This window comes from Hypomesus nipponensis, chromosome 27 (assembly GCF_054491055.1).
Source record: "Hypomesus nipponensis isolate SF chromosome 27, ASM5449105v1, whole genome shotgun sequence".
Taxonomy (NCBI): domain Eukaryota; kingdom Metazoa; phylum Chordata; class Actinopteri; order Osmeriformes; family Osmeridae; genus Hypomesus; species Hypomesus nipponensis.
The window spans coordinates 3,240,001-3,267,441 of NC_140387.1; the positions used below are offsets into that span (position 1 = coordinate 3,240,001).

The 27,441-nt window shown below is 48.1% G+C and overlaps 5 protein-coding genes and 1 long non-coding RNA gene across 6 annotated transcripts in view; 4 read left to right on the top strand and 2 right to left on the bottom strand.

Moving 5' to 3' along the window:
* The window catches only part of LOC146220430 (synaptic vesicle glycoprotein 2C-like), a 16,207-nt gene extending 9,051 nt beyond the window's left edge, over positions 1 to 7,156 (top strand). The window contains exons 4-12 of the mRNA XM_084693832.1: positions 627 to 760; positions 1,264 to 1,353; positions 1,448 to 1,558; positions 1,710 to 1,798; positions 2,547 to 2,711; positions 4,144 to 4,277; positions 6,291 to 6,494; positions 6,726 to 6,885; positions 6,973 to 7,156. Of these exons, the coding sequence (XP_084549958.1) occupies positions 627 to 760; positions 1,264 to 1,353; positions 1,448 to 1,558; positions 1,710 to 1,798; positions 2,547 to 2,711; positions 4,144 to 4,277; positions 6,291 to 6,494; positions 6,726 to 6,885; positions 6,973 to 7,156 (1,271 nt within the window). The remainder of the gene's footprint in view (positions 1 to 626; positions 761 to 1,263; positions 1,354 to 1,447; positions 1,559 to 1,709; positions 1,799 to 2,546; positions 2,712 to 4,143; positions 4,278 to 6,290; positions 6,495 to 6,725; positions 6,886 to 6,972) is intronic.
* Positions 7,157 to 9,923: 2,767 nt separating this feature from the next.
* LOC146220431 (proteinase-activated receptor 3-like) lies at positions 9,924 to 15,572 on the bottom strand. The gene is made up of 4 exons (XM_084694263.1): positions 15,519 to 15,572; positions 14,413 to 14,516; positions 14,324 to 14,328; positions 9,924 to 12,797 (listed from the first exon to the last, which is right to left on the bottom strand). Exons 1-4 carry the CDS (start codon positions 15,570 to 15,572, stop codon positions 11,797 to 11,799), a joined length of 1,164 nt encoding a protein of 387 aa, XP_084550389.1. The 3' UTR covers positions 9,924 to 11,796.
* A 2,232-nt stretch (positions 15,573 to 17,804) lies between these two features.
* LOC146220432 (uncharacterized) lies at positions 17,805 to 19,392 on the bottom strand. Its single transcript, XR_014750890.1, has 4 exons — positions 19,294 to 19,392; positions 18,697 to 18,835; positions 18,414 to 18,515; positions 17,805 to 17,837 (listed from the first exon to the last, which is right to left on the bottom strand). It is a non-coding gene; the product is annotated as an uncharacterized LOC146220432 (long non-coding RNA).
* LOC146220433 (proteinase-activated receptor 1-like) lies at positions 18,795 to 21,221 on the top strand. The gene is made up of 2 exons (XM_084693892.1): positions 18,795 to 18,972; positions 19,319 to 21,221. The coding sequence occupies exons 1-2, from the start codon at positions 18,909 to 18,911 to the stop codon at positions 20,575 to 20,577; spliced, it is 1,323 nt and encodes a 440-aa protein (XP_084550018.1). The 5' UTR covers positions 18,795 to 18,908; the 3' UTR covers positions 20,578 to 21,221.
* A 541-nt stretch (positions 21,222 to 21,762) lies between these two features.
* On the top strand, positions 21,763 to 23,731 carry LOC146220434 (proteinase-activated receptor 2-like). The gene is made up of 2 exons (XM_084693893.1): positions 21,763 to 21,971; positions 22,251 to 23,731. Exons 1-2 carry the CDS (start codon positions 21,899 to 21,901, stop codon positions 23,315 to 23,317), a joined length of 1,140 nt encoding a protein of 379 aa, XP_084550019.1. The 5' UTR covers positions 21,763 to 21,898; the 3' UTR covers positions 23,318 to 23,731.
* A 676-nt stretch (positions 23,732 to 24,407) lies between these two features.
* f2rl1.2 (coagulation factor II (thrombin) receptor-like 1, tandem duplicate 2) lies at positions 24,408 to 27,037 on the top strand. Its single transcript, XM_084693885.1, has 2 exons — positions 24,408 to 24,721; positions 25,313 to 27,037. Exons 1-2 carry the CDS (start codon positions 24,643 to 24,645, stop codon positions 26,401 to 26,403), a joined length of 1,170 nt encoding a protein of 389 aa, XP_084550011.1. The 5' UTR covers positions 24,408 to 24,642; the 3' UTR covers positions 26,404 to 27,037.
* Positions 27,038 to 27,441: the final 404 nt, after the last annotated feature.

Genomic DNA, 27,441 nt, shown 5'->3' on the forward strand with positions numbered 1-27,441 from the left:
CACACACACACACTCACACACTCCTCTATGTCATGACCACCTCAGGGTTCCCCTGACTGACTAGATTAAGGTGACAAACCCACTGTAAACTCCTCGACCCTGATAGATTAGATCCTTCTGTAGCATTGTTGTCATTGTGTGACAGAGTGAAAGGAGAGAGGGAGAGAGGGAGAGAGGGAGAGAGGGAGAGAGGGAGAGAGGGAGAGAGGGAGAGAGGGAGAGAGAGAGGGAGAGGGAGAGGGAGAGGGAGAGGGAGAGGGAGAGGGAGAGGGAGAGGGAGAGGGAGGGAGGGAGGGAGGGAGGGAGAGAGGGAGAGAGGGAGAGAGGGAGAGAGGGAGAGAGGGAGAGAGGGAGAGAGGGAGAGAGGGAGAGAGGGAGAGAGAGAGAGAGAGAGAGAGAGAGAGAGAGAGAGAGAGAGAGAGAGAGAGAGAGAGAGAGAGAGAGAGAGAGAGGGAGAGGGAGAGGGGAATTCTCATAGGAACTCATGTTGACCTACAGGTTAACTAATTGTATTAGCCCCTGTGCCGCTGCGGTGTGTGTGTGTGTTCGTGTGTGTGTGTGTACACGTGTGAGTGCTTACGTGTCGACAGAGTGCACTGATTTGACTATTTCTTGTGTGCGCGCAGGGTGGAGTTTCAGCATGGGATCGGCCTACCAGTTCCACAGCTGGAGGGTGTTTGTGGTGGTGTGCGCCCTGCCCTGTGTCTCTGCAGTAGTGGCCATCACATTCATGCCAGAGAGCCCCCGCTTCTACTTAGAGGTACCACGTGTGTGTCTGTGTGTGTTCACGTCCGTGTGTCTGTGTGTGTGTGTGTGTGTGTCCATCTGTGTGTGTTTGTGTCCCACAGCGTGCAGTAACCCCCCTCTCTCTCCCTGTGTGTGGGTCCTGGCATGCAGTAACCCTCTCTCTCCCTGTGTGTGGGTCCTGGCATGCAGTAACCCCCTCTCTCCCTGTGTGTGGGTCCTGGCATGCAGTAACCCCCCTCTCTCTCCCTGTGTGTGGGTCCCACAGCGTGCAGTAACCCCCCTCTCTCTCCCTGTGTGTGGGTCCCACAGCATGTAGTAACCCCCCTCTCTCTCCCTGTGTGTGGGTCCCACAGCATGCAGTAACCCCCCTCTCTCTCCCTGTGTGTGGGTCCCACAGCGTGCAGTAACCCCCCTCTCTCTCCCTGTGTGTGTGTCCTGGCATGCAGTAACCCCCCTCTCTCTCCCTGTGTGTGGGTCCTAGCATGCAGTAACCCCCCTCTCTCTCCCTGTGTGCAGATGGGCAAGCACGACGAGGCGTGGATGGTGCTCAAACACATCCACGACACCAACATGAGGGCCCGAGGAGAGCCGGAGAAGGTCTTCACGGTGAGTCACCTCACTTCCTGGTCTGCGTCTGGGTCTCCCCCCCCCCTGCTCCGGGCAGGCCCCGTCAGTGATGTCTCGCTGTCTCCCCCTGCAGGTGAACCGGATCAAGATCCCCCGACCGCTGGGTGAGCTGGTGGAGATGCAGAACGAGTCGGCCAACCCTGTCGCCAAGGTCCTCTACAAGATAAGGGCCGAACTCAGAGGGGTAGGTGTGTGTGTGTGTGTGTACGCTCGTGTCACTGTGCGTGTCAGTGTGCCTGTATGTGTGTGTGTCTGTGTGTGTGTGTGTGTGTGTGCTTGCCCTAGTTAGACTCTCTCCGGGGCTCCCCCCTGCTCACCAGTTTGTCCTCGTCCAGATCTGGCTCACGTTCATGAGGTGCTTCGACTACCCGGTGAAGGACAACACCATCAAGCTGGCCATCGTGTGGTTCACTCTGTCCTTCGGGTGAGAGAAAAGTCTGCCTCTTTCATCTGCCTCCCCCCTCTCCTCTCACCTCTCCTCCCCCTCCTCTCCCCTCTCCTAAACATCCCTCCCCCTCCTCTCACCTCTCCACCCCATCCTGCCCTCTCTGACGTGGTGTTAGTGTGTTGTCCACCCCAGCCTGCCCTCTCTGACGGGGTGTTAGTGTGTTGTCCCAGCCTCTCCACCCCAGCCTGCCCTCTCTGACGTGGTGTTAGTGTGTTGTCCCAGCCTCTCCACCCCAGCCTGCCCTCTCTGACGTGGTGTTAGTGTGTTGTCCCAGCCTCTCCACCCCAGCCTGCCCTCTCTGACGTGGTGTTAGTGTGTTGTCCCAGCCTCTCCACCCCAGCCTGCCCTCTCTGACGTGGTGTTAGTGTGTTGTCCCAGCCCTCTGCTGGGCAGTGCAGCTCAGCTATCGGTTCTTCCCAGATGAATCTCCTGAGCTCCGGTAAACAGCTGAACAAGCGGATGCAGTCCCCTGATAGCCCTGTGATGAACGCTAACTGGCTAGCATGGAACCAGAAAAACGCATTCAAGTCAAGGATACCATTTAGCATCGGCGCTACCCCTAATCCCCCCCCCCTCTTCCCTCCCCCGCTTTAAATATTGTAGACAGAAAATCCCATGCATACCACGGATGAACATAAACATGTCCCATGTCTGAGTATACTCTTGAACATTTTACTTCCTGTGCCGCGTGGTCACTTCCTGCGTTGTCACTTCCTGTGTGCAGGTACTACGGCCTGTCCGTGTGGTTCCCTGACGTGATCAAGCACCTGCAGGCGGATGAGTACGCCTCCAGGGTCAAGATCCACACGGACGAGCGCGTGGAGGACATCACCTTCAACTTCACCCTGGAAAACCAGATCCACACCAATGGGGTCTTCGTCAACGACAAGTAGGGAGGGGCTGGAGAGGGGGGGGGGGCGGCGTCCCTGTTGCTGTGTTACTGTAACCAGGGAGACACGGGACGGGACTAGAGTGCTCCACTGGCATCGTCACGGAGACAGGTCCTGAGAGAGGGAGGAATGAAAAAACGCACGTATGAAGTGGCATTACAGCGACGGAACGCTGAGAGAGTCGCGTGTGCGGAGCGGAGTTTATTCTAAACCACACAGAGATCGTTCTTCAGATTCCCAAGCCCTTGAGCTCCTGTAGGGGAACTTTTCCTGGTGTGTGTAGCATGCAGGGGAGTCAGGTGTGCCCCTTGGGCCCAGCTGTGTGATGCTTAAAGCAGCCTGTCCCACACGAGGATGGCAGAACGATCCATCACTCCCCACCAACAACACAGCACTGCCAACCAGGCTCATCCTGCATCCTTATCTGCACCGCCGCCAGGAAATTAAAACTCTTATCTACCTCTCTTATTCTCTCTCTCTCTCTCTCTCTCTCTCTCTCTCTCTCTCTCTCTCTCTCTCTCTCTCTCTCTCTCTCTCTCTCTCTCTCTCTCTCTCTCTTTCTCTTTCTCTTTCTCTTTCTCTTTCTCTCTCTCTCTCTGTCTCTCTCTTTCTCCATCTCTCTATCTCTGTACCCCTCTCTCTCACTCTTCTCTCTCTCTTTCTTCATTCTTCTCTCTCCCCACTCTCTCCAGTGCAGTGGTTCTGAGTGTATTTTCTACAAAGGCCAGACAAGAGGTGTATCTGTAAGCAGTTTTTACCCCCCCCCCCCCCCCCCCCCTTGGATACAGAACACGTAGTTGTTAAGCGATTAAATCAAAGGCAAAATCACGCAGCGACATGTAGCCGCACTTATACACCTAGGTTCAGGTTTGATAAGAACCGACATGCTAGACAATAGAAAAACTATGCTGACCTTCTACATTTTACATATGAAGGCAAAGATAAGTACATACGTAGTACATAAGTACTACGAATAATTAACATGCAAAGGATTCATTTCTTGTTTAGAGAAGGGATATGAATCTAAAAGTACATGCAAGACTACATCCAGTATGTGTGCAGGTTTGTTTCTGTGTGTGTCTTTGCCTATCGAGTGTGTGTGTCTCAACAGCAATTGTTCAATCACGGCATGTGAATTCTTACATGTAGTCATTTAGCAGACGCTCTTATCCAGAGCGACTTACAGTAAGTACAGGGACATTCCCCCCGAGGCAAGTAGGGTGAAGTGCCTTGCCCAAGGACACAACATCATTTGGCACGGCCGGGAAACGAACGGAGAGCTGATCGTCCAGTGGCGGGTTTCACACAGCTGATAGCTCAGCGCTGACTCAGCATTGACCCCAGCCTGGGATCTGGTCTTTTGGATAGCCTCTAGAACCCACCGTGAATACTTGACATGATCTGTACTATGCGACCTCCTCTCCTCTCTAGGTTCATCAGTATGAAGTTCAAGGCCGTCACCTTCATTGACTCGACGTTCCAGAACTGTTACTTTGAAGACGTGTCCTCTGTGGGGTCTTTCTTCAAGAACTGTAGCTTCATCGAAGCTTTTTTCTACAACACTGGTTAGTACACACACACACGCACAGACACCCACACACTCGCACACACGAAGGCACCAAAGCATATGTTCAGACTTGATGATTATGTGAACCCAGGGAATTGTGCAAGCTTTTGTTGACCTGTTCTTCTCCCTGAGACACAGCACAGCAGACTGCATCTCTCATGCTGTCCACATGGTATCTCCCTGCTGCTCAGGAAACCCTATTACACCCTGGACATAACTCTCTTTCTCTTTCCTTCTCTCCCTTACTCTCCTCTCTCTCTCTCTCTCTCTCCCTCTCACTCTCTCTCTCTCTCCCTCTCTCTCTCTCTCTCTCTCTCTCTCTCTCTCTCTCTCTCTCTCTCTCTCTCTCACTCTCACTCTCTCTTGCTCTCTCTCTCTCTCTCCCTCTCTCTCCCTCCCTCTCTTTCTCTCTCTCACTTTATCTCCTTTTTGTCCGTTCCCCCCTCCTCTCTCTTTCTCTGTTCCTCTGACACCTCATTTTGTGTCCATTGTCCCAGCTACAGGGTAGGTGGAGAGACAAACATGGACTGGTCACATTTAAACCATTGAATTACAGCTCAGCCCCCCACCCCCCTCCCTCCGCCACCCCACCCCTCACACACAATCTCTTACTATTGTGTCTCACAAAGGGCGCCCAGGCCACCCGGGTTCCACACCTCAAAGACTGCAGCAGTATGTTTCACTGTATCTGACTGGAGATCTGTAGACCCAAATTGAAACTGTTTTATGTGAGGGGAAATGAGTTCAAAGAGGGGGATGTCTATGTGGGTTGAATCTGGCAACACACCCAACCCTCCACGCTGTTTCTATATCCTTATATCAACTGGAATTTGTTTCGGAAAAGGCGGGACATCGTTAATCGGGAACGAATCATTCATTATGGTGAAAGTTAGGTTAAAATTAGGCCTCTTGCTGGAGTCTAACCTTGGGTCTGGCTTTCTGTGATTGTGGAAGAGGAAGGATTGATGAGAGGAATACAGCTTCAGGGAGAGATCCTTCTCTCACTCCACTGGCTTATCTTCCTGCCCAGACGGGATGGGACTGGATGGAACACCCATCAATCACTCTTAAGTCCATCTTTCAACCAATAGCAAGAAGCCGTCATGTCAACCAGAGGTCACGAGACGATGACAGCTTTAGCGTGTTGTTGGAACTGGGAGTTTTCGGTCGTATTGTCATTTCACATCCGCAGAGGACGTGCAAGGCTTCTCCTGTCCTCATTCAAGGCAGTTTTTGCCTATTTGACACGTCGGCAAGTTCAGGAAAGGTGCGATCCGATGATGTTAATTAGGAGATGAATCTGGCGACCCTACAGGAAGTGCTACCTCACACACAGGACATGCAGCGGGTGCTCTGTAAAAGCTCACAGGCTAGTTAAGCTGACGCAGGCCTATGGGGAGGGCGTGCAGGTTGAAAAAAAGGTTCCCATCAGCATTTAGGAAATAGCTGAACATGAATGAGTGCAAGGCCTCCTGGGAAATGAAGTTTCATTGCCCCGAGTCATACTTCTCAGAGAACAAAGGGAGAGGTGGAGAGTTTTGGAGTGTGTGTTTGTGTGTCTGTGTGTTTGTGTGTCTGTGTGTGTTTGTGTGTCTGTGTGTTTGTGTGTGTGTGTCTGTGTGTGTGTGTGTGTGTTTGTGTGTGTCTGTGTGTGTGTCTGTGTGTGTGTGTCTTTGCTACATCTGCTAAAATGTATGAACCGCTTCTCCGTTTGAGGACTTTGCTATCCCTGGAAGACCTTCACCGTCCTGCACAAGATCCTGTCCCTGCACCGTAGGACAGTACCATGTGTGAACAGCAGGGGGCACACTCTCACCACCTCAATGGATCTTGAATCTGTCAAGGGATGCTGATGTTTTAAATGACGGGATCTAATGAAGGGAATAGGAACTGACGGAGCCCCCTTCAAAGCGCTCTCTCGTGAGGCTCTGCATGTTTTTTTGGGGCTCTCATTCCTCTCTCTCTCTCCATTTTCTTATACTTTCTCTTTCTCTGACACACACACACACAGATATTGACGACTCCAAGCTGATTGGCTCCAGGCTGATCAACAGCTCGTTTCAACACAACAAGACGGGCTGCCAGATGACGTTTGACGACGACTACAGCGCCTACTGGGTCTACTTCGTCAACTTCCTGGGCACGCTCGCTGTGTTGCCTGGCAACATAGTCTCCGCTCTGCTCATGGACAAAATAGGGCGTTTGAGCATGTTAGGTGAGTTTGCGTTCAATCCTTTGAAAGTAGTTTGCATTTCCCTTATCGTTTATTGTGGACCCGATATCTTATAAGCAGTTATAACAATTTGATATGGGTTAATTATGAACCGTGATAATGTCAGTTGAAGAGTTATGAGTCAGTAGATACTGCATGTCTTGTATCGGTCACAGGAGAGCTATTTCCTGTTTTGGGGATACCTGAGGTGTAATGTGGTGCGGTGTCCTGTAGGGGGCTCCATGGTACTGTCTGGGATCAGCTGTTTCTTCCTGTGGTTCGGCACCAGTGAGTCCATGATGATATTCATGCTGTGTCTCTATAACGGCCTCAGTATATCAGCATGGAACTCCTTGGACGTGATCACAGCGGAACTCTACCCCACGGACAGGAGGTGGGTTGCCACGGACGCGCACACGCACCACACACACACACACACACGCACAAACACACACTGACTGTCCCTGTGTTTCTCTTCCAGGGGGACAGGGTTTGGTTTCTGCAACGCCATGTGCAAGCTGGCAGCTGTGATGGGGAACCTGATCTTCGGTTCGCTGGTCGGCATCACCAAGGCCATCCCCATCCTGCTGGCATCGGCGGTGCTGGTGGGCGGAGGCCTGGTGGGTCTCAGGCTTCCAGACACGCGTTCCAACGTCCTTATGTAGCCCCCCTCCACCTACCCCACCCGCCCCCTACCCCGCCCCCATCCCGCCCCAAATATCCCTTTCCTCTACCGCACCCACCCCCATCCCCTCCTCACTCCATTAGGCAGGCGTTTACCTGGTACTCACTGTGGAATTTCTCTGATAACTTTATCTAAATGTTACTGTTTTTAGACTTTTACTTTGGGGGTTGGAACCCCCTTCGCATCGCATTGCCCATTGTAGTGTGGATTAGAGTTGTATTTTTTATCTGTACCGTGATGTTGCTGTTTCATTTGAGTGATTGGCAGGAAGTAGATCTGCTGAGCTAACACAGTCTCGTTGGCTCTGCCCACAGCCTTTGAGATACAGAATTTCAATTAGCGAAATTGTCTTAGCACACCAGCGTTTTCCCATGCAGTTTTGTGCATGGTACCAGATTAAGAGTAAAACACTGAAATATCAAGGGTAAAAATGGATGAACTTCAAAGTAGTTTGTTCAGGGTTTATTGTGAAATGTATGATGAATACTTTGATTTATATGCTTCAAGACTATTCAAGACTAACCCTATACATATATATATATATATATATATATATATATATATATATATATATATAAATATATAATTATAGATATAGATATAATAGATATAATCTGTATATCACTGGCTGTCGGCCTGGCACGAGCAGTCCCACTCAGACCCACACGCCCACATGCTGTACATGCTGTACATGCTGTACATGCTGTACATGCTGTACATGCTGTACATGCTGTACATGCTGTACATGCTCGAACGTCCCTCCCCCTCTCTCCCACAACCCCTCAGTGTACTGCGTTTTCTTAGTGTCATACCAGCTCCCCAGTTTGTCTACCACAATGCCAAGGTAGCCCAGTGTCTACAGGACCAGAGATAACTCTGAGGACTGGGGATAGTCAAGCCTTCTGCACCTGTTCCTTTTGCAAGAATGACAAGGCCATAGACACATATAAATAGTAATAATTATTCGTAGTGTAGTCAAACAAGCAAATTCAGCAGCTACATTTCTAAAGAACAAAAAAAAAAAAGTTTACATTTTCTGCTTTTACAGTCAGATTCTTGAGACCTCATGTCGTTTTTCTCTCCTCTGTTGGGTGCGTGTGCGTGTGTGTGTGTGTGTGTGTGTGTGTAGAGGAGCGATGGTCTCATGGTGTATTGCTTTGCTCTGTCAGACGCAGCTGATACTGTCAGACACCTCTGAGCTGCTATAGCAACCCTCCCTCTCTCTCCCCCTTTCTTTCCCTCTCTCTCTCCCTCTCTCACATTCTCTCTCCCTCCCCCCCCTTCTCTCTGCCTCTCTCTCTCCCCCTCTCTCTTTTTTTCTCTCGTCCTCTCCCTCTCTCTCCCCCTCTGTCTCCCCCTCTGTCTGTTGTATCTCAGCCTCTCTCTCATGCTGCTGGTCTCTTGACACCCCCCTCCCCCCCCCAAACTCGATGGCCTTTCTCTAATGTGGTGCCTCTCGCCCTCAGCCTGTCTCTTGTATTTCCACCGGAACTTTTGCCGCCGAGCTAGTCTGCTCTTGTTTTCCTGTGTGCGTGTGCATGCGTGTGTATGTGTGTGCATGCGTGTGTATGTGTGTGCGTCTACGTGAGTAAAGTCCTGTGAGCTAGCTGATTCACCGGCTTCTATTGTGATTCTATTTTAATTCACGTAAAAGAAAAGTTATATATTTGACATCTGCTTTCATGTGTAAAAGCTTTCATGGGGCTATGGTGTATTGTGTTTAATACAAAAGCTGAGGACTTGGTACAATAAATAGAAGCCATGCTAAACCATAGTGGAATCGAAGTTAGCAGCAAGATTAATGATAAACCCCTGATTTTTTGGCCATGGTTAAAAACAGTAAAGAGATTAAGCTGTATATTTTCAGATCGTAAGACTGAGGCAGATTTGTCAAATGTTTTATGATGTTTGGTCAGTCACGTGGATTGTGTGTATTTCAATATCTCTACACTGCAGCAACAAACACACAATCCAATGTTGTCAAATGAAGGTGATTTCAGGAAGTGTGAGGAGTATTTGCTGACAACACGAGGACATGGTCTGGTGACTTATCGAATCAAAATAATTCTGATGCGTTTAAGGGCGGTAGTGTATGAGTAAAACATTGTACATAATGAACAGGTCTTGAATTGTGTTGAGGTTCACTTGCTTCCCTGAAGTGTCTCATAGTGTGAGGACCAGCCTTAGTGCCAGCTTGTCCAACTGCCCATCTCATGTCACTCTGTGTCCAAAACTTGAAAATACACCCCTGTTCTCACACCCCTATTCCAACACCCCTGTTCCAACACCCCTGTTCCAACACCCCTGTTCCAACACCCCTGTTCTCACACCGCTGTTCCTACACCCCTGTTCCTACACCCCTGCCCCCCCCCCCCAAAAAAAACCCTGGATCCTTGCATGTATGTTGCTGTTGTGTTCTCTTCAGTTCTCGTGTCTCCGTTCTCTCTCCTGAGGAGGATCCGACGTGTCGTCCTCAGGTTCTAAGTGAATGTATCATTCTCGTAAGTTCTCCGTCGTCAGTCGTGAGCAGGTGTGTGTTTGCGTGAGTGGACCCCTGTCTGTTGTAAAAGGGGACGATTGTGGTAAGATGTGCCACAGACTTGCTACAAGCTAGGGGGGCTCCTGCTCCGGAGGGGGGGGGGGGCAGTTTCCTGTTCACATGCAGTGGAGGTTCTAAACCATTTCAACTTGTGGGGGAGGGGGGGGGGTGGGGGCAAGCTGGGGCCAGTTGTACTGTCAGAGGAGCCAGTGACATTAAACATTATTGTTGTCGTGTCGTTTTCTTCACTGCATTGCAGGCATTGAAGACCACAAAAGACCATGTTGTTAAATTATTTCACAGTTTATTTGTTTCCATTGCATTTTTACATTTGCGTTACACAATCAGTCTCAGTCACATCAACTGCATTTCTATGTTTTTTTGTGGTTTCTTAAAAAAATGTCATCATTATTTCAGACTTTGCATTTAGGGGGCCACAAGGGGTCAAAACTACTGTCAGAGGGGTCCCTTCTGGCCCCCCACCCTACCCCAGAACTGCCCCTGGTCACATGATAACTGATACATGTCTATACTACGTACATACATATAAATGTCCATAGCATGTACTGTATCAATCTGATGATAGATGTGTTGAAAGCCAGGCACTGCTGACCTCTGGACTGGGACCCCCCCCTCGCTCGAAACAATCGATAAAGCTGCGTGTCACTGTCTACCCATCAGACAAAAGTCCTTTCCTTGACATGATTTATTTTGACCACGGATGGTTAAACGGTGCAATGTAAAATATACAAAGGTGGATTCTCCTGGGATCTAAATGTATAAAATAAATAAAGAGTTTCATTCTCTATGACAACAACAACTGTGGTGTTTTCATTCTGTTGTTCCGTGAGATACAGTTGTGACCGGAAGAGGTCATGGCTGATTGGCTGACCAAACCACAGCCTACAGCGAATCAGTGCTCTGCTGAAAAAACCCGTTTTTCGATGATCTTTACCACGTCATAGGTGGTCATAGCTCACTGGTACAGTGTGGTGGATCTTGGGGAGGCCCGCATGCTACAACATCCATCTTTAACTCACAGCCTTCCTTGGGTCAGTACAGCTGGCATTTACAACACTGGCAACACAGAACCTTGGCTTAGAACACAGAACACAGATCTCAAAAGTGTTCCCAAGGATGTCTCCTGGAGAACCGGCAAGCTCTGGAAAGAAATGTGTGAAGGACAATAGAAAGACGCCATCTAACATGTCCCCGTTAGAGCTCCTGTCTGGCCAGACTAGATTAGTTGGGTCCATCTGAGGATTCTTTGGCAGGCCAGTTCTCTGTGCACACTGAACAGCACTGGAAGAAGATTGAGGGTGGAAGGACAGCATGGAAGTAGATTTTGGAATGCTTTTCAAGCCCTTATGAAGAATCATTCACTTCAAATATATAACATGGATGTGTAATCGGTTACACAGGTGTGAGGTAAGAAAATAATTGCACTGTACGTTTTCTATCTCTGTATCACAAGTATACACACACACATCCATGCACTGAGTTGAGCTAACAGTCTAAACAACATAGTAACCTATTCATGCACTCGCTCATTACAACCAGGAAGACAGTCCCCTGGTCTGATTCCACAACCTGTTGACGGTCCAGTTTCTTTTTCCTGGATTCCAGCCAGATATCCCAGCATGCAAAACAAAGGACATATGTAAATGTCCCATGGATACATGGGGACACGTGGGTATCAGATGGCTGAGGGGTTAGGGAGTCGGGCTATTAATCAGAAGGTTGTCGGTTCGATTCCCAGCCATGCCAAATGACGTTGGGGCAAGGCATTTTACCCTACTTGCCTCGGGGAGAATGTCCCTGTACTTACTGTAAGTCGCTCTGGATAAGAGCGTCTGCTAAATGACTACATGTAAATGGATACATCTGAACGGCATCTCTATTTGCATAGTAAACCTCACAATACAGATATTTTAAGCTAAATGTTAACCTCATTTTAAGACATACGTTCATACTTCCACGCAAGGCACAGAAGTCTGCCTATTAAAAAAAAACGACCATTATCATATCAGTCAGAGAAGGACTGCCCAAAGTCTGTTCAGGAGCACAAAAGGGCTGGGCTCTTACGTGCTCACACTCAGAACCTTTCCCTTCAGGGTGGTGAAGTGGAGCGTGGAGCGGCTGGACTTGGACATGAGGAAGAACAGGAAGGGGTCAAGACACGCGTGCAGGCAACACAGACACACGGCAGCGTTGAAGTAGGCGTAGAAGCCGTCCTCTCCCTCCGCAAACAGACGCACGTAATGGAGGAAGTGGAAGGCCCCGGCCGGGACGAAACACACCAGGAAGATGCCAAAGACCAGGGAGCAGGCCTTCACGTACAGCGCCCAGTCGTTGTGCGCCTGGTTGAGCTCGTAAACGATGAACGCGTAGCTACCCGCGGTCAACACCAAAGGCACAAACAGGCCCAGGAAGGTCAGGAACACTTTGTAGTAGAGCAGGGGCGCGTGGGAGCTGTAGTCCAGAGGCAGCACGTCGTGGCAGGTGGTGATGCCTAGTTGAGGGAGTCGGTAGCTCTGCTGGACCAGGAGCTCGGGTACCACGGCAGCCCCAAACACCAGCCACACGACCAGGCAGGCCCAGGCGGAACAGGCCCTCTTGGGGAGGCGTCTGTAGAGGAAGGGGTGCACCACCGCCAGGTAGCGCTTCACGCTAACGCAGGCCAGCGTGTGAGCTGAGCAGTAGAGGTTGCCGTAGAAACAAGCGGTGACCGTCCGGCAGGTGGCCTCCCCGAACGCCCAGTGATTGCCGTGGAAATGGTAGTGTACCTTGGGGAGGAGGGAGAGGAGGAGGAGGATGTCTGACAGGGCCAGGCTACAGTACAGGATGGCGGAGGAAACCATCCTCACTTTGGTGACCAGCGCAGACAAGATGGCGACGTTGGCTGGGATGCCCACGACGATGGCCAGGAGGTAAACACCGGGGATGACCCTGGTGCTGAGCGTGCCGCTGAGGTACTCGGCTGTGCTGTTGCTGGGTAACCAGAGTTCTTCAACAAGGGGGGGGGAGTGTTGAGGGAAGAATGGGAGGATTGTGTCTGTGTCCCATTTGGGAGAGAGACGGACTTTGTTTTAGGGAAGTGTCCTATGAACGTCCTGGGGCGAATCGTGTAAGAGCTGTTCCTGTTGTTTTTCCTGACTCTTTTCCCTGTTGAAGAACTTCAGAAATTAGTGTTTGTTTGTTGTTGCACCAACCATGGAGTATCTATACATTAAACACATTTCAGTGTTCAAAATATCCTACTCTGACTACCAACTAATCTACACATTAATCTACACTATCTACAGCTTTAGGCTACGCATAATTGTCCTCGGCTATTCTCGATAATTTTAAGGTGTGGTTGACAAGTTACAGCATGACAAACTATGCCGACACAGCAGGGAAACCAGATAGGAATACTCAATCCAAGTAACATTATAATTGGATACGTTGTTTCTTTAATAATTAATTGTCAATATTTAAATCACAGTGAGCGTCCGTAATGAAGAAAGATATACTAATTAATGTGTGGATAAAGGAGGATTTGAAGTTTCTCACCTTTGGCTTGGAGCGTCACATCCAGAAAAAGAATCGAAAGCAATACAAACATATACAATTTCCCCATTGTCGACGTGTGTCCGAATCGTTTGGCAAAAACAGAACAAAAATATAGCCTAGATATTTAGATATACAATATATAACTTGTTTGAGTCCAGCCAAGTCACATTTTATGGACGACCTGTGTCAAGTCGAGTTTGTCACGCCTATACGTGCGTCTATGCGTGTGCCCTCACGGTGAACCCCCCCACTGTAAAACCAAGTAACTCACATTCGGACTTTCGAAGAAATAAATATTTTAAAAAGTACCCGTTTTTTTTTTGACAGTTGCGCATTTGTTGACAAACTGTTTAAAAAATATAACAATATGTCAGCTCGCCATACATTTCCATACAGGCTATGAACATAATAACGGAACAATACTGATGTTTTATGTATTCCTTGTTTATATTTATATTTTATATTTTATAGTTTATTTAGTTATATTTTCATGTAACTTCTATGTTCTGTGACATGGTGAGTATGACATAGTGTGACACGAAGGGGATCAGATAAGTTGAGCAGTGACTAATTCAGGAAACGTCCAGAATAAATTAGGGTCTCTGTTTAGTCTTTCCCTGTCAGATGCTGGTACAAAACTTCCCTCCACATGTGTACGTGTGTGTGTGTGTGTGTGAGTGTGTGTCACTCACTATCTTTCAATTCCAGACAGGAAACCACTGGGGTCTTCAGAGACTCTTGTCACAAACAGATTTGAGAGAAAGAAAGACAGGCATTTCCCTGCTCACAGTAGTGAGATAGTAGTGAGACTGTCAGTATAGATAGTAAAAAGTCAGTTTCCCATAAAATCACAATATTTAGAAAAACAACCCAGTAGGATGTGTGCAACCAACATACGCTGTCCTATCGGACAACAACACAGTCTTCAACTCGGAAAGGTTTACTGGAAATCCCCCCCGGTAGCATGTGACGCCATCTATCTCGGTGTCTGTGTCTCATAATGATTCACTTCAAGACAGCAGGGTCTTCTCTCCATTGGGTGTTGTAGCCTACCTGTCCTGTTGCACAGGGACACATGAGCGTTCTGTCAGTCGTTTCATGTCGAGCCAAGTACTTGGTTGTGGACCCCCCCCCCCCCCCACTCTAAGGCCTTGTTTGCAGCTGGCCGCAGGTGGGATCCCAGGCTGCGAACGCCGCTCCGGTTGTGTTGTCGTGTTTTTCTTGGCGACGTCTGACGCACGTGATGCTGGGAAGAGCAGAGACGAGTCTCATGTAAACAAGAACAACCCCTAACTACACACACACACACACACACAGAGCGTGTCTGAGGCTGTAGGCCGGTGTTGATCTCAAGACACAGATCTGTTATAAACATGTACTGATACAGGCAAGAAGTTGTGTACCTGAGTAATGGGAACAGTTTGTGACATCTGCCATTCCACAGCTGCACAGTGGGTGACGCTGTCCTCGCGTCAACGTTTACTCCCCCAAGGAAACCCGTCTGTTCCTCGGTTTACAAACAAGTTATAGGTCATAATGTTGCATGTTCGGGGGGCGTTACATGCCCTCCTGGGATTCAGACGAGACCAGTTTGAATGGTGACTAACATGTTCTATCACATGTCCCCAGAAGAGGGCATGGTTGCACCTGTTTGTTCTAAAGAATCCATGTCAGTTACATTGATCTGCCCCTCCCACCTTCCCTCTCAACCTCCCCTCTCCTTCGCCACCTCTCTCCTCCTCCCACCTTCCCTCTCTCCCTCTCTCCCTCTCTCCTCCTCCCACCTTCCCTCTCTCCCTCTCTCCCTCTCTCCTCCTCCCACCTTCCCTCTCTCCCTCTCTCCCTCTCTCCTCCTCCCACCTTCCCTCTCAACCTCCCCTCTCCTTCGCCACCTCTCTCCTCCTCCCACCTTCCCTCTCTCCCTCTCTCCCTCTCCACCTCCCCTCTCCTTCTCCACCTCTCCCTCTCTCCTCCTCCCACCTTCCCTCTCTCCCTCTCTCCCTCTCAACCTCCCCTCTCCTTCTCCACCTCTCCCTCTCTCCTCCTCCCACCTTCCCTCTCTCCCTCTCTCCCTCTCCACCTCCCCACCTCCCCAGATACTTTTCTCCTCTATGCCTGTATCTCTTCAATATCAAGAGTTTTGTTTTACTGTCAGATCCTTGTCTGAAGCGTTCCTCTGTCGGCAGTGTGAACACACACACACATTTTCTCTGGTCTGGTGCATCTGCACCCAGTTACATAAACTGACCTGGAACTGCCTGAGTGTGCTTCGTTCCAGACCCTTCTCCGCCTTCCCCTCCATGGCTCAGCCTCTGACACAGCCTCAGCACAGCCTCAGCACAGCCTCAGCACAGCCTCAGCACAGCCTCAGCACAGCCTCAGCACAGAGGAGAAGAGTAGAAGAACACAGGAGAGGACAGATGTGGTCTGGAGTGAAGCCCTGCCCTGGACCCTGACCAGCCCTGCCCCCTGCCCTTGGCCCTGCCCTGCCCCCTTCCCTGGACCCTGGACTGGACCCTGGACTGGACCCTGCCCAGCGAGCGCATGCCTGTGTTAGACCTCTCGTCCTGGCCTCCTCCTCCGCAGGGTGTGAAAGTAGCTGATGTTGACTCAGGAAACGTCCAGCTGGCTAACAGAGTGAGCCACAGGGATGGGCGTGTTTTTAAGTTTGGTTGCATCTAGCGTAGGCAAGGATCAAAGCAACACAAAACAAACGACGGAAACTCTTGTAGAGGATTAGGCCACAAGAGAGGAATACATTGTAAAGTATCGCAGAGGCGACAAACGAAAGCAATTAGGTGTTCAGGAGAGGTGGTTATAGAGCGAAACTGTTTACTGTTACTGCTGACATTTTGGTTAGAAAGAACATGTCTGGGGACTGAAACTAAAGTCTGAGGAAATAGAAATGTGACTTTAACCTCTGGAACTGTCTGGCTCAGCGTTTGAGCTGCTTCAACTCTGTCCCAGGAGGGATGAGTCAGACTTCCCCCAGGATTCCCCTCCTCTCTCCCCCTCCTCTCTCCCCCTCCTCACTCCCCCTCCTCTCTCCTCCTCCTCACTCCCCCTCCTCTCTCCCCCTCCTCTCTCACCTTCCTTTCTCCCCCTCACATGCACTCCAATGAATTCTCTCCTGTTTCGTGCACAAAGTCGGTTCTTGCCCCGGCACTCCGGATTCTTGCTAAATCTATCTTTCTCTCTTTTTTTTTAATCAAACGCACACACACACACACTTACTCAGAGTCTGAATCTTTTCACAGTTTTCACAAAACACCAATCACAAATCTCCCACTGTTGTAATATGTGTATGTCAAGTATATTACCTTTAATGAAAGGCTCTTGTTAATATTGATTGTGTGAATAACATGACACCATGTGATCTCCAGGAAAGAGCGGGCCCACATAATCCTCCCTCCCTCCGTGCCTCCCTCCCTCTCTCCTTCTCTCCCTCCCTCTCTCCCTCCTTCTCTCCCTACCTCTCTCCCTCCTTCTCTCTCTCCTTCTCTCCCTCCCTCTCTCTCTCCTTCTCTCCTTCCCTCTCTCTCTCCTTCTCTCCTTCCCTCTCTCTCTCCTTCTCTCCCTCCCTCTCTCCCTCCCTCTCTCCCTCCTTCTCTCCCTCCCTCTCTCTCTCCTTCTCTCCCTACCTCTCTCCCTCCTTCTCTCCCTCCCTCTCTCCCTCCTTCTCTCCCTCCCTCTCTCCCTCCCTCTCTCTCTCCTTCTCTCCCTACCTCTCTCCCTCCTTCTCTCCCTCCCTCTCTCCCTCCTTCTCTCCCTCCCTCTCTCTCTCCTTCTCTCCCTCCCTCTCTCCCTCCTTCTCTCCCTCCCTTCCTGTCCTCCTCCATAACTGTTGAGAATATCCAGGGTCACACTGTTGAATCCTGTTGTGTTTATTTCACACAATCTTGGTACACTGAGATCTTTGCAAGGGCAAGATAATGGTTGTTATCTATCTACACTAGTTTCATAAGAAATGTCTGTGTCAGCTAGGTGTATACCCAATTCCAAATAAAATATCTACAGTAAAAGAAACAAAAGTTAAACAGCTGCACAGCTGACAATGTGAAACCCGGCCAATATCTGCTAGGTGGTGACATCCTCCTTGATCGTTTAGGTTAATGATCGACTTGGGGTTGTGAACAATGGAAGGTGTTTAGTGTTAGAAAGCTAACACTACGGCTGTCTGTGGAGCTTAATCAATATGCTGTTATTCTGGAAAACAAAACTAGTATTTCTTCTTATAAACTCAACCAATGTTTCAATTACAGACAAGAAAATGACATGGATTCATAGATATCTTGTCATAGCTGTTCTTATACTTGGCCTGTGTTGTGTAGTTACTATCTAAGTCGTGTTGGACAGGGTCAATGTAAGACCCACATCTGTGGTCTGTCCATTGTAGGGTTTCAAATCAAGGGTGGCATTATCTTAGCTACCTCTTGTCACATTGTTCTACAGCTAAATATTCGGGGTCAAAACGAATGTGGACAATTTGTTCTACGCTTCAGCTGTTGAAACAACGAGAAACTATTTTTTTTCTACAGCCAATTTACTTTCCCAGGGAAAACTGTCCCTGAAAATAGACAGGAAAACAGAAAGGTTTTTAAGTGGCAAGCAAGGTCAACATCTGTACAAGAATTCTGTTGATCTATCAAACACACATTGGATGCAGAGTCACATCTGATTAAGGTTTGTTGTTTTAGGTGAAATCTATGAGGAACGCTGTTTGTTTCATTGTGGACCAGCAGATGTAATTGTCGAGCAGAGTGAACCAAAATGTCTTCCTGTTCATTTTGTATACATCCTGCCTAACAGATTACAATCAGAGTGATCTCTGGGAAGTTCTGCATTTTGTGCAGAGATAGTCTTGTTTGTAAATTAGCATAATTATGGTACCAGCGGTTCAGTTGTGGAAACACAGGTCTACTCCACTAGCCGAGCATCCAATCAAATCAGATTTCTTGCATTTCTAATATCTAATATTAATAATAGTCTTACTATTATTTTTAGGAAATAAACTTTACAACCAAAAGTGATTTAAAATTCCACCTTTGGAGTGAATAGTTGACTACATCATAGACTGTGGAAAGGGCATCATTAGGCTGGTTAGTTAGAGGGTCAAATGCTCGATGAGTGTCTAACAGCTTACAGTTGAGAGGAGACTGAATTCGTCAGGAAATTGTGACACTTCTGTCACATCCATCTTTGCATTTTGGAGTCCTGAGCAGATGAGCACCGATGGTTCCTGTTTCTGGTCAGACAGAAATAAACATCTTATCTGTTTCTGAAATTGGTCGAGGCTATATCTCTTTCAAGCATCATTCAGAAAACAGAAAATGTGTGGCCTATTAACGTTTAAAACCCTACTTTTAATATAAGCATGTCTAATGTTTTTACAACCAATGCGTTATAAATTATAGACAGTCCTTAACCAACACAAATTGATGTCTTCCATCCATGGCTTGTTTGTGTGATGACATCAAAAGAAAGGAATGTGGGCTCCGTCGCGTCAAAACCAGGGGGAGGTGACCAACTCGAACATTGGACCATACAGCGACTCTGGCAGGGACTCTGGACAACATAGACCGCAAACACCTTCTCTTATATTTGCGGAGGTTTTAATTTCAGGCTCGAACTTTTCACCATGTATCTCAAACTATTTATCTTTTTGTTGGTTGGAAACTTTGCAACGGCTGCGATTTCTAACGGTAAGTTCGCTCGAATGTAATTATTTCTCACATGAGTAATGTTAGGGTTATTTGAAGTTTGTGTGCGGTATACTCAAGAGCATGAATATAACTAACAAACCATATTTGTTTGGTGAATGTGTATAAACCTCAACGGGAAATGTGAGCAGACAATGGAAAATATCATCTAGAATATGCATTTAGAATAATGTTTCATGTAATACATAATTTGTTAAAATTAAAAATGAATGTTTGAATGCACCATATTACCTCACAATTGGACACAAAGTCACGTTGAAAAGCTTCACATCCATTCATTTTCCGACTAAAACTGCGACTCACTGCCAGTCTTTTGGTTTCTCTTCAGGGAGTTCCCTCGGGAGATCGTTTACCAGATGGAATCTTTTACCCACGGAGTTGGTTACCGATGAGCCGTTGGATCTAACAGAACTAGACGACATTGTAGTCAACACCTCGGAGCAGAGCACTAACAAGTCAACATCTGGCCCCAATAACAGATCCAGACCTGGATCTCGGAACCAGGTGACACGCAGGTATTACCTGTCGGAGGAGGTGCAGAGCTTCCTCCGCGGCTGGGTGTCCACCATCTTCATCCCGTCGGTCTATGCCCTCGTCTTCGTCGTCAGCGTGCCGCTCAACGCCGTTGCCGCGGTTACCTTCGCCCGGAAGATCCGGCCCATGAAGCCGGCGGTGGTGTACATGCTGAATCTGGCCTGCGCCGATCTGCTCTTCGGCCTCCTGCTGCCCTTCAAGATGTCCTACCACTTTGGCGGCAACGACTGGACGTTCGGCCCGGGGATGTGCAGCTTGGTCACGGGCGCCTTCTACTGCAACATGTATTGCTCGGTCCTCCTCATCGCCTCGATCAGCGTGGACCGGCTGCTGGCTGTGGTCTACCCCATCCAGTCGCTCTCCTGGAGGAGCCCCAGGAACGCGGCGCTGGCCTGCGCCGGCATGTGGGTCCTGGCCGTGGGCGGCTCCCTGCCTCTGCTCGTCTTCCGGCAGGACTTGTACCACGAGCAGCTGGGCCTCACCACCTGCCACGACGTCCTGGACGAGGACCTCCAGGGCCGCTACCTGTACTTCTTCCCCGCCTTCTCCTGCCTCCTCTTCTTCCTGCCTCTCCTCGTCACCTCCGTCTGCTACGCGCGGGTGATCTGGGCGCTAAGCGTGGTCCCGCTCGGGGTCGTGGGTCGCTCGCGGAGGAAGGCCCGGGCCGTGGTGATGGCGGCGGCCGTGCTCGTGGTGTTCGTGGTCTGTTTCACCCCCACCAACTCCCTGCTCGTGGCTCATTTCCTGCAGTTTGCTGAAGGGGGCCGGGCCGGGGGAGCCGACTTCCTGTACGGAGCCTACCTGGTGTCAGTGTGTGTGGGCAGTCTGAGCTGCTGTCTGGATCCCCTGGTCTACTACTACGGCTCGTCGCAGTGCCAGAGACACCTGGCCAGCGTGCTTTGCTGTCGGGCCGGTCCGAAGGGTGGAAAGGGTCTGTACTCTGGTTCGAGCAGGTCCAGCACTAGAACCAGCTCCGGAACCTCCGCCCGGATCATCAAGGTGAACGCATTCCAAGAGAGTCACAGCAGCCAGTGCCAGAAGCTACTGGTCTGAGAGGGAGTCTGTGTTCTGATTGGCTGACTGACTGACTGTTTGGCGCACACATGTGTGCCCAATTCCCAAAACGAAGAAGAGAATTGTGAACTTCAACTGTCAACCAGATCAAGGAAACCCAAGTTAAAGCTTTCCCTGTATCCCACTTAAGTTGAATAACTTAAGTTCTGTTTATATTTTTGTATGACCAACACAGCTCTTATAGCTAACAATGAGCAATAAAGCTACATTGATCTTTACACAGCCAATCTTCATGTATGTTCTTTGAATTAATTTGAATTTAATTTAGCTTTGTGTTGTCTCTTATAAGATACTCTATTACTGCTAATTCATACAAATGTTTGTATATTGTTGAATATTGTTAACGTATAAACCGCCTGCATTAATGCTGTGCACTGTAACCTAACGGAAGTCACGTCTTTGCACAGTCCTTCACTTGCGTTAGGCTGCCCTCTGCTGGATTACAAGAGTCAAAACCTTCTTGGTGCTGTTCAGGTGTAGTTCCTGCAGGTGGCGCTACATATCCAGCTAATCTAAGATAATGTTTTCTGTATAGGTCAGTTTCTAGAGCTGTGCTCTAATATCTCTATTGCTACTGTCTCTGAACAACTGAAAGCCAAACAAATAAATAATGTTTGGAGTAAGTCTTTGTTGAATTAATTTCAGTCCCCCCCTCACCCGTCTTTCCTTCTGTCTCACACAAACACACCCTCAACCACTTCATTTTCTTGTTGCAAACACAAACATAGTTACTAGCGACTGGCTGCATGCCTCCAATCATTGACCAATGAGAAGAGCAAACCGGACAAAGAATATTGACGATGTGCGTAGGTTGAGGATATAGGCTTCACATACCCCCAGAGTGGTGTTCTATTGCAATTTAAAATGGGTGCAATAGAGTGAACAGATACAATCTATGGCACATCTTCATTTGTGACGAGCGATAGATTCATGAAGAGTCAGTGTTTATTTAGAAATTATTTTCTATCAAGGTCAAGTCACTTCCAGTTGCGCCAAAATTATGATTTAAAATAAAAAATGTTCAATAGAATAGAAAACCATTCAAACAATACATTCGACATCACTTTACACAAGCAACATCACTTTAATATGAATCCCTTTGATATACAACCATGGAAAAAGCCAAACTGCTCATTGACACGTGACCATGTGAGTTCGTTCAGGTTGCCATACCTGCACTTACCAGGGCGTGGTTTGGGTAAAAAAAAACTTAAGGCGTCGAAGGCGCTTGTTTCATCGGCATACGCTACACCTGTGTCGGACTACTGGGTTACTGTGATCGCTTCCATTAAGCTACAACATGAATTTGGGGATATTTTGGGTTACCGTGGTACTGATGCTGGCCTGCGCACAGGTCTGTCTTTCTCTGAAAGGTAAGATATATTCTCAACTGAACGAGCTGTTTAGCGTTTGTGAAATAGCGCTTTTGTTCATACGCGAACTACACATTTTATTTTTCTCTTCATCACCTCACATCATCAATTTCCGTTATTTTATTTTATTTACTGATCACTCTTGAGGTATAGATTTAAAGCATAAAGGCTCTAGACAGTAGCTAATTTAGATTCCACAAATTTACAATGACAATTCGTTTTTTTCTAAACATCCGTATAGGCCTACTAATAAAATCTATCCTTCCTTCTTTGACTTAGAAAATGAAGAAACCAGAGGCTTCACTGGTGTAGAAACCCTCGACGGGGTTGTGGTGAGCACCACAGGATTCCAGATTCTACAGAGTCGTCTTACCACCATCTTTCTCCCGATCGTTTACATCGTTGTGTTTGTTGTGGGCCTGCCCACCAACCTCGTCGCTATCTGGGTCTTCCTCTTCAGGACCAAGGTGAAGCACCCAGCAGCCATCTACATGGCCAACCTGGCCATATCTGACCTGCTGTTTGTTATCTGGACTCCCCTGAAGATCGCGTACCACATCAACAGCAACAACTGGATTTTTGGAGAGGCTATGTGCAAAGTCATGACTGGGTTCTTCTATGGAAACATGTACTGTTCCACTGTTTTTATTGCTTGTATTAGCGTTCAGCGCTACTGGGCCGTAGTTCACCCTCTCTCCCAAAATAGGAGGGACAACCGTGTAGCCATCGCAGTCTCCGTCACAGTTTGGGTTGTGGTCTGGCTGGCATCTACTCCCCTCTACCTCTATGACCAAACTGTCTTGGCCACAAACTTGAACATTGTCACCTGTCATGACATCACTAGACCCAGCCAGGTGACCATCGCTGCGGGTTACTTCCTGACCATGGGAATTCTGGGATTTGTGGTCCCTATGATCGTGTGCGTCGTGGCCTACGTCCTCATGCTCAGGTCGCTAAAGAACTCCATGACGGACGCCACCATCTGCAAGAAGCGCCGCAAGGCCGTGGTTCTGATCATCACAGTGCTGGTCATGTTCCTGGTGTGCTTCACCCCCAGTAACATCATGCTGGTGGTGCACTACTGCCTCCTGCTGGCGGGAAGAATGAACAACGGCTACGGCTTCTACATCACCACGCTGTGTCTGGCCAGCCTCAACAGCTGTGTGGACCCCTTCGTTTACTACTTCATCTCCGAGGAGTTTCGGGAGCACGTGAAGAACACGCTGAAGTGCAGGAGCCAGAGGACGGTGGAGAGGATGAGGGTCTCGTTCAGCGCCCTGAAGTATTCCAAGAAGAACAGCGCCTACACTTCCAGCAGTGGGAACACCCAGAGTAGCTCCTGCTGAGGGCGGCAGAAGAAAAGGATGGGCGTTCGCAAACCTGGACAGTTTTTTGAGGGATACTGAATACTGACATTTTAGGATGCCGTCAAATGTAGTTTGAACTTTGTATGACTTGGAAAAGGATGTGTGTCTCGTTATGAATGTCTCGTTATGGATGTATTTTTAATGTAATCTGACCCTTTGAATATCTTGGTACTATTCTCTCACCACTGGAAAAGGGCCCAACTTGATATTCATCAAGTTTAAAGGACTTAAGCACTGAGTTATCTTGTTATCTTTCCATTAACTAATGCAAATGTTTGTAAATGCACAAAATGTTTCTATTGTACCAGTGTATTCTTGGCTGTTTTGTGTGTATTGTTTCTAACACGAATGTGAAGATTATTTTTATTTAAAAATAAATATATAAATTTTTAACTTCTTGAGCTCTGTTTTACAGTTTCTCAGTTGCTTTGGTACATTTCTTGAATCATCCTTTTTATTTGCAAACCAGTGAAAGTAGAAAAGTTAAACCGTATTGGATTTAATGACTTATTCAAGGAACTAATGCCTAGATGTTTTGAAGGGGTAGGGCTTTTCAACAGGGAACCAGTATATTGAACAACATCAAATGAGATTTTGATAATGTAGGAAACACCAGACACTTGTACTTCAATGCATAAATGTACCAAAACATTTGCACTTCGTTCAAAATAATGAAAAATCGATTTTATAATGTGCACAAGTGACTCTGATGTGGACTTCGAACAGTAGTTTTGAGAATTTCAGTTGTGTCAGAAAAACAAGTCAGCGTGATGCTTTTTGATGCCGATTCCTCTTTTTAAGTTCCCACAAACGAAAGAATTGCTGAACATATACTTAATAGCGGATAAGGGGGAGATTCATGACTCACATTATAGGTTATGCTGTTCGCCACATTCATATTTGCTTATCCAGACAATTTCTGGCAGTTTGTCTGGGCCTAGTTGTCTACAACCACTAAGACAATTTTACATTTAGTCTTTTTTTGTTGTTAAGACACAAACCTATCATGGCAACTCATTTGGCTGTTTTAAGTTACGTTCTTCGTCAATGCATTACGAGATGGAGATACACCGATTGAAACTTTTTACACCTGTGTGTGTGTGTGGAGAAAGAGGAAGCGAGAGCAAACTCGCGTCGATAATGACGTAGGAACTACAGGTAACCTGATTCCGTACATTTGCCTTTCGTTGTTGTTAGGGTGTGTCATTCTCTGTTTAGTATAAAACGGTATCGAAGTCGAAGAGGTTAAACTCCCGGACCAGAGGATAAATATACCTTTTCTGCTGTTCACACGGTATAGGACCATGGCATCAACGCGGAAACTTTCTTTCTTGTTATTATTCGGTTTTCTGTGTTCAACAAGTACAACAAATGCTATTCAGGGTAAGTCTATCGCTGACCCGATACCAACTATGTAACTACATCTAAATTGAGCTTGCATCGTCTACGCTGCTTCTTATTCACCCAGGACAGACAGTCTCATGAGAGTGATTTTGCCCTTAAATCGTCCTAAACTCTTAAATCTCCCGTTTTCTTGGTGGCTATAGCCATAAAATGATCGCAGCATATAAACGTGTCTAGAAAACTTGTCTTGTACGTTTTATATTGTAGTCCGACGTGATTGGCAAGGCCGGATTAACTATAAAGATTAACTGGGCACTTGCCCAGGGGCACGTGACATAAGGGGCCCTGGACAACGGCAACTAAAATGTTATATCACGTTATGAACGCAGTCCTCACTTTCCTTAATGTAAGCACTTTATTGCAACTTATTCGATCTAAATATGGGCCTTGAGCCTTGTTGCCCAGGGCACAGAAGTGTTAATCCGGCCCTGTTGATTGGGGCTTCTTTTAAAAAAAACGTTTAGATTTACAAAGTAGTGCTTAAGCACAAGGTAGAAGGGATTTTTCTGTCATTGAATTTACACCATGAGATATCAATAACGTGTCTTTCCGTTCTCTTTACCCATGAAGGAAGAGGATTCATTGGGGTTGTGAACCCGGAGGATTCCGGTCTCGTCGATGTGGACAAGGCGACGGCCGACGCCCTCAAGAGCGGCCTGACCACCGTCTTCCTCCCCATCGTCTACATCGTGGTGTTTGTCGTGGGCCTGCCCGCCAACCTCATGGCTCTCTGGGTCTTCCTCTTCAGGACCAAGGTGAAGCATCCAGCGGCCATCTACATGGCCAACCTGGCCCTGTCCGACGTCCTCTTCGTTATCTGGACTCCCCTGAAGATCGCGTACCACATCAACGGCAACGACTGGATCTACGGCGAGGGTCTGTGCAAAGTCCTGATCGGGTTCTTCTACGGGAACATGTACTGTTCCATCCTCTTCATCGCCTGCGTCAGCGTGCAGAGGTACTGGGGCGTGGCCCACCCCCTGTCCCAACAGAGGAAGAACAACACCATCGCCGTGGCCGTCTCCGCAACGATCTGGGCGTTCGTTTGGCTCACCACCACCCCCCTCTACCTGTACGACCACACGGCCAAACTCAAAGACCCCAACATCACCACCTGCCACGACGTCAACGTCATCCACGACCTGGACAACGCCTTCCAGGACGTCAAGTACCCCTTCTACTACTTCATCCTGATGGCCGTCCTGGCCTTCCTGGTCCCCTGCCTGGTCATCGTGGTGGTCTACATCCTCCTCCTCCGCGTACTCTCCGACTCCATGGACGACGACGGCAGCAGCAGCGGCAAGAAGCGCCAGCGGGCGGTGGTGCTCATCGTGACGGTGCTCGTCACCTTCCTAGTGTGCTTCGTCCCCAGCAACGTCATGCTGGTGGTGCACTACTCCCTGCTGAAAGACGGCGTGGTCAACAACGGCTACGCCTTCTACCTCACCACCCTGTGCCTGGCCAGCCTCAACAGCTGCCTGGACCCCTTCATCTACTACTACGTGTCGGAGGACTTCCGGGAGCACGTGAAGAACACGCTGCAGTGCAGGAGCCAGAGGACGGTGGAAAGGATGACCGTGTCCTTTAACTCCATGAAATACTCTAAGAAGAGCAAGGCCTACTTGTCCGAGTCGGGGACCACGCAGAGCAGCACCTGCTGATGGTCGGCGGAGGATCTGGGACATGGGGGGGCGAAGCGTCTTTGAGGCTGGGATGCACTGGTTTCAATGCGAGTGCCTTTGGGCCTGGAAGGAGATCGCCCTTTGGATGGTAAAGGGGTACGTGGACCCGCATCGTAGATGACCTCCGCGGTCTTAAGTGGGTAACTGTCACTGACATTTAACGCGCACAGAGGGATTATGTTACTAACTTGTAATGCAACAAAGAGTTTGAGACTGACGTTTTTAGTAGGCCACTTTTTAACTGAGGGCTGTTGAGCCGCCTGAAGAATAAAACGTTACCTTAGTCTTCATGACATGTGGCTGTTCTATGGAGTAATTGTGATGTCAAGAAGACAAATATGTCAGTTAGCGTGTACGTAATTGAGAAAATTCACATGATTTATAGGGAACCATTTTGTCAGTTGTTTCATCACCAGCAGCTGAGGTTGACTGATGCAACCCAGTAATGTCCCTTCAATGGTGGAAATGTTCAAATTTTCCCAGAGGTCAGGTTCAAATATTTAAGCACTGTGTCTATGTTCTTTTCATGCTGTGATTTTTGAATGCAACGAAATGTGTCTTTTTGTGTGTTTTTAGGAGGATTCTTAAATAAACATCTATTCGTTTTTTTAAATCGATACTTTCTCACTTTCGACTTGTGACCTTCAGTCGATTAATCACCTTCCAATGGTTTCAGGACGATAATGTGACATGAATATTCATTGACATTCACCATTGTATTCTTCCACCGATGTGGAAATACAAGATGTCTGGTATTTCTGGAATGTGTGTGGTCTACTTTCAGTGTAACACAAAATGGCTGGTGTGCAGTTTACACATCTGTACTATTCCACAAGAACACAGCTGCCCTACCTGTGGAGTGTCTAGCCCGTTAATTAGTAGCGTCAAACATGTGATCGTTCGAAAGCGGGCCCCACAGAGTACCGTCACACAGGTGATTCTGAACATTCCAACCGACTATTTTCCGATAGACCAAAACTATATGACAAATGCTATAGTATGGGTTCAAAATTTACA

Excerpts from the sequence above, each read along its gene's own strand:
- f2rl1.2 (XM_084693885.1), top strand. The coding sequence starts at position 24,643 with ATGGCATCAACGCGGAAACTTTCTTTCTTGTTATTATTCGGTTTTCTG. Across the intron at positions 24,722-25,312 it reads TACAACAAATGCTATTCAGG|GAAGAGGATTCATTGGGGTT; the intron begins GTAAGTCTATCG and ends TTACCCATGAAG.
- LOC146220431 (XM_084694263.1), bottom strand. The coding sequence starts at position 15,572 with ATGGAGGGGAAGGCGGAGAAGGGTCTGGAACGAAGCACACTCAGGCAG. Across the intron at positions 14,517-15,518 it reads GCACACTCAGGCAGTTCCAG|CATCACGTGCGTCAGACGTC; the intron begins GTCAGTTTATGT and ends TGCTCTTCCCAG.
- LOC146220433 (XM_084693892.1), top strand. The coding sequence starts at position 18,909 with ATGTATCTCAAACTATTTATCTTTTTGTTGGTTGGAAACTTTGCAACG. Across the intron at positions 18,973-19,318 it reads AACGGCTGCGATTTCTAACG|GGAGTTCCCTCGGGAGATCG; the intron begins GTAAGTTCGCTC and ends GTTTCTCTTCAG.
- LOC146220434 (XM_084693893.1), top strand. The coding sequence starts at position 21,899 with ATGAATTTGGGGATATTTTGGGTTACCGTGGTACTGATGCTGGCCTGC. Across the intron at positions 21,972-22,250 it reads GGTCTGTCTTTCTCTGAAAG|AAAATGAAGAAACCAGAGGC; the intron begins GTAAGATATATT and ends TCTTTGACTTAG.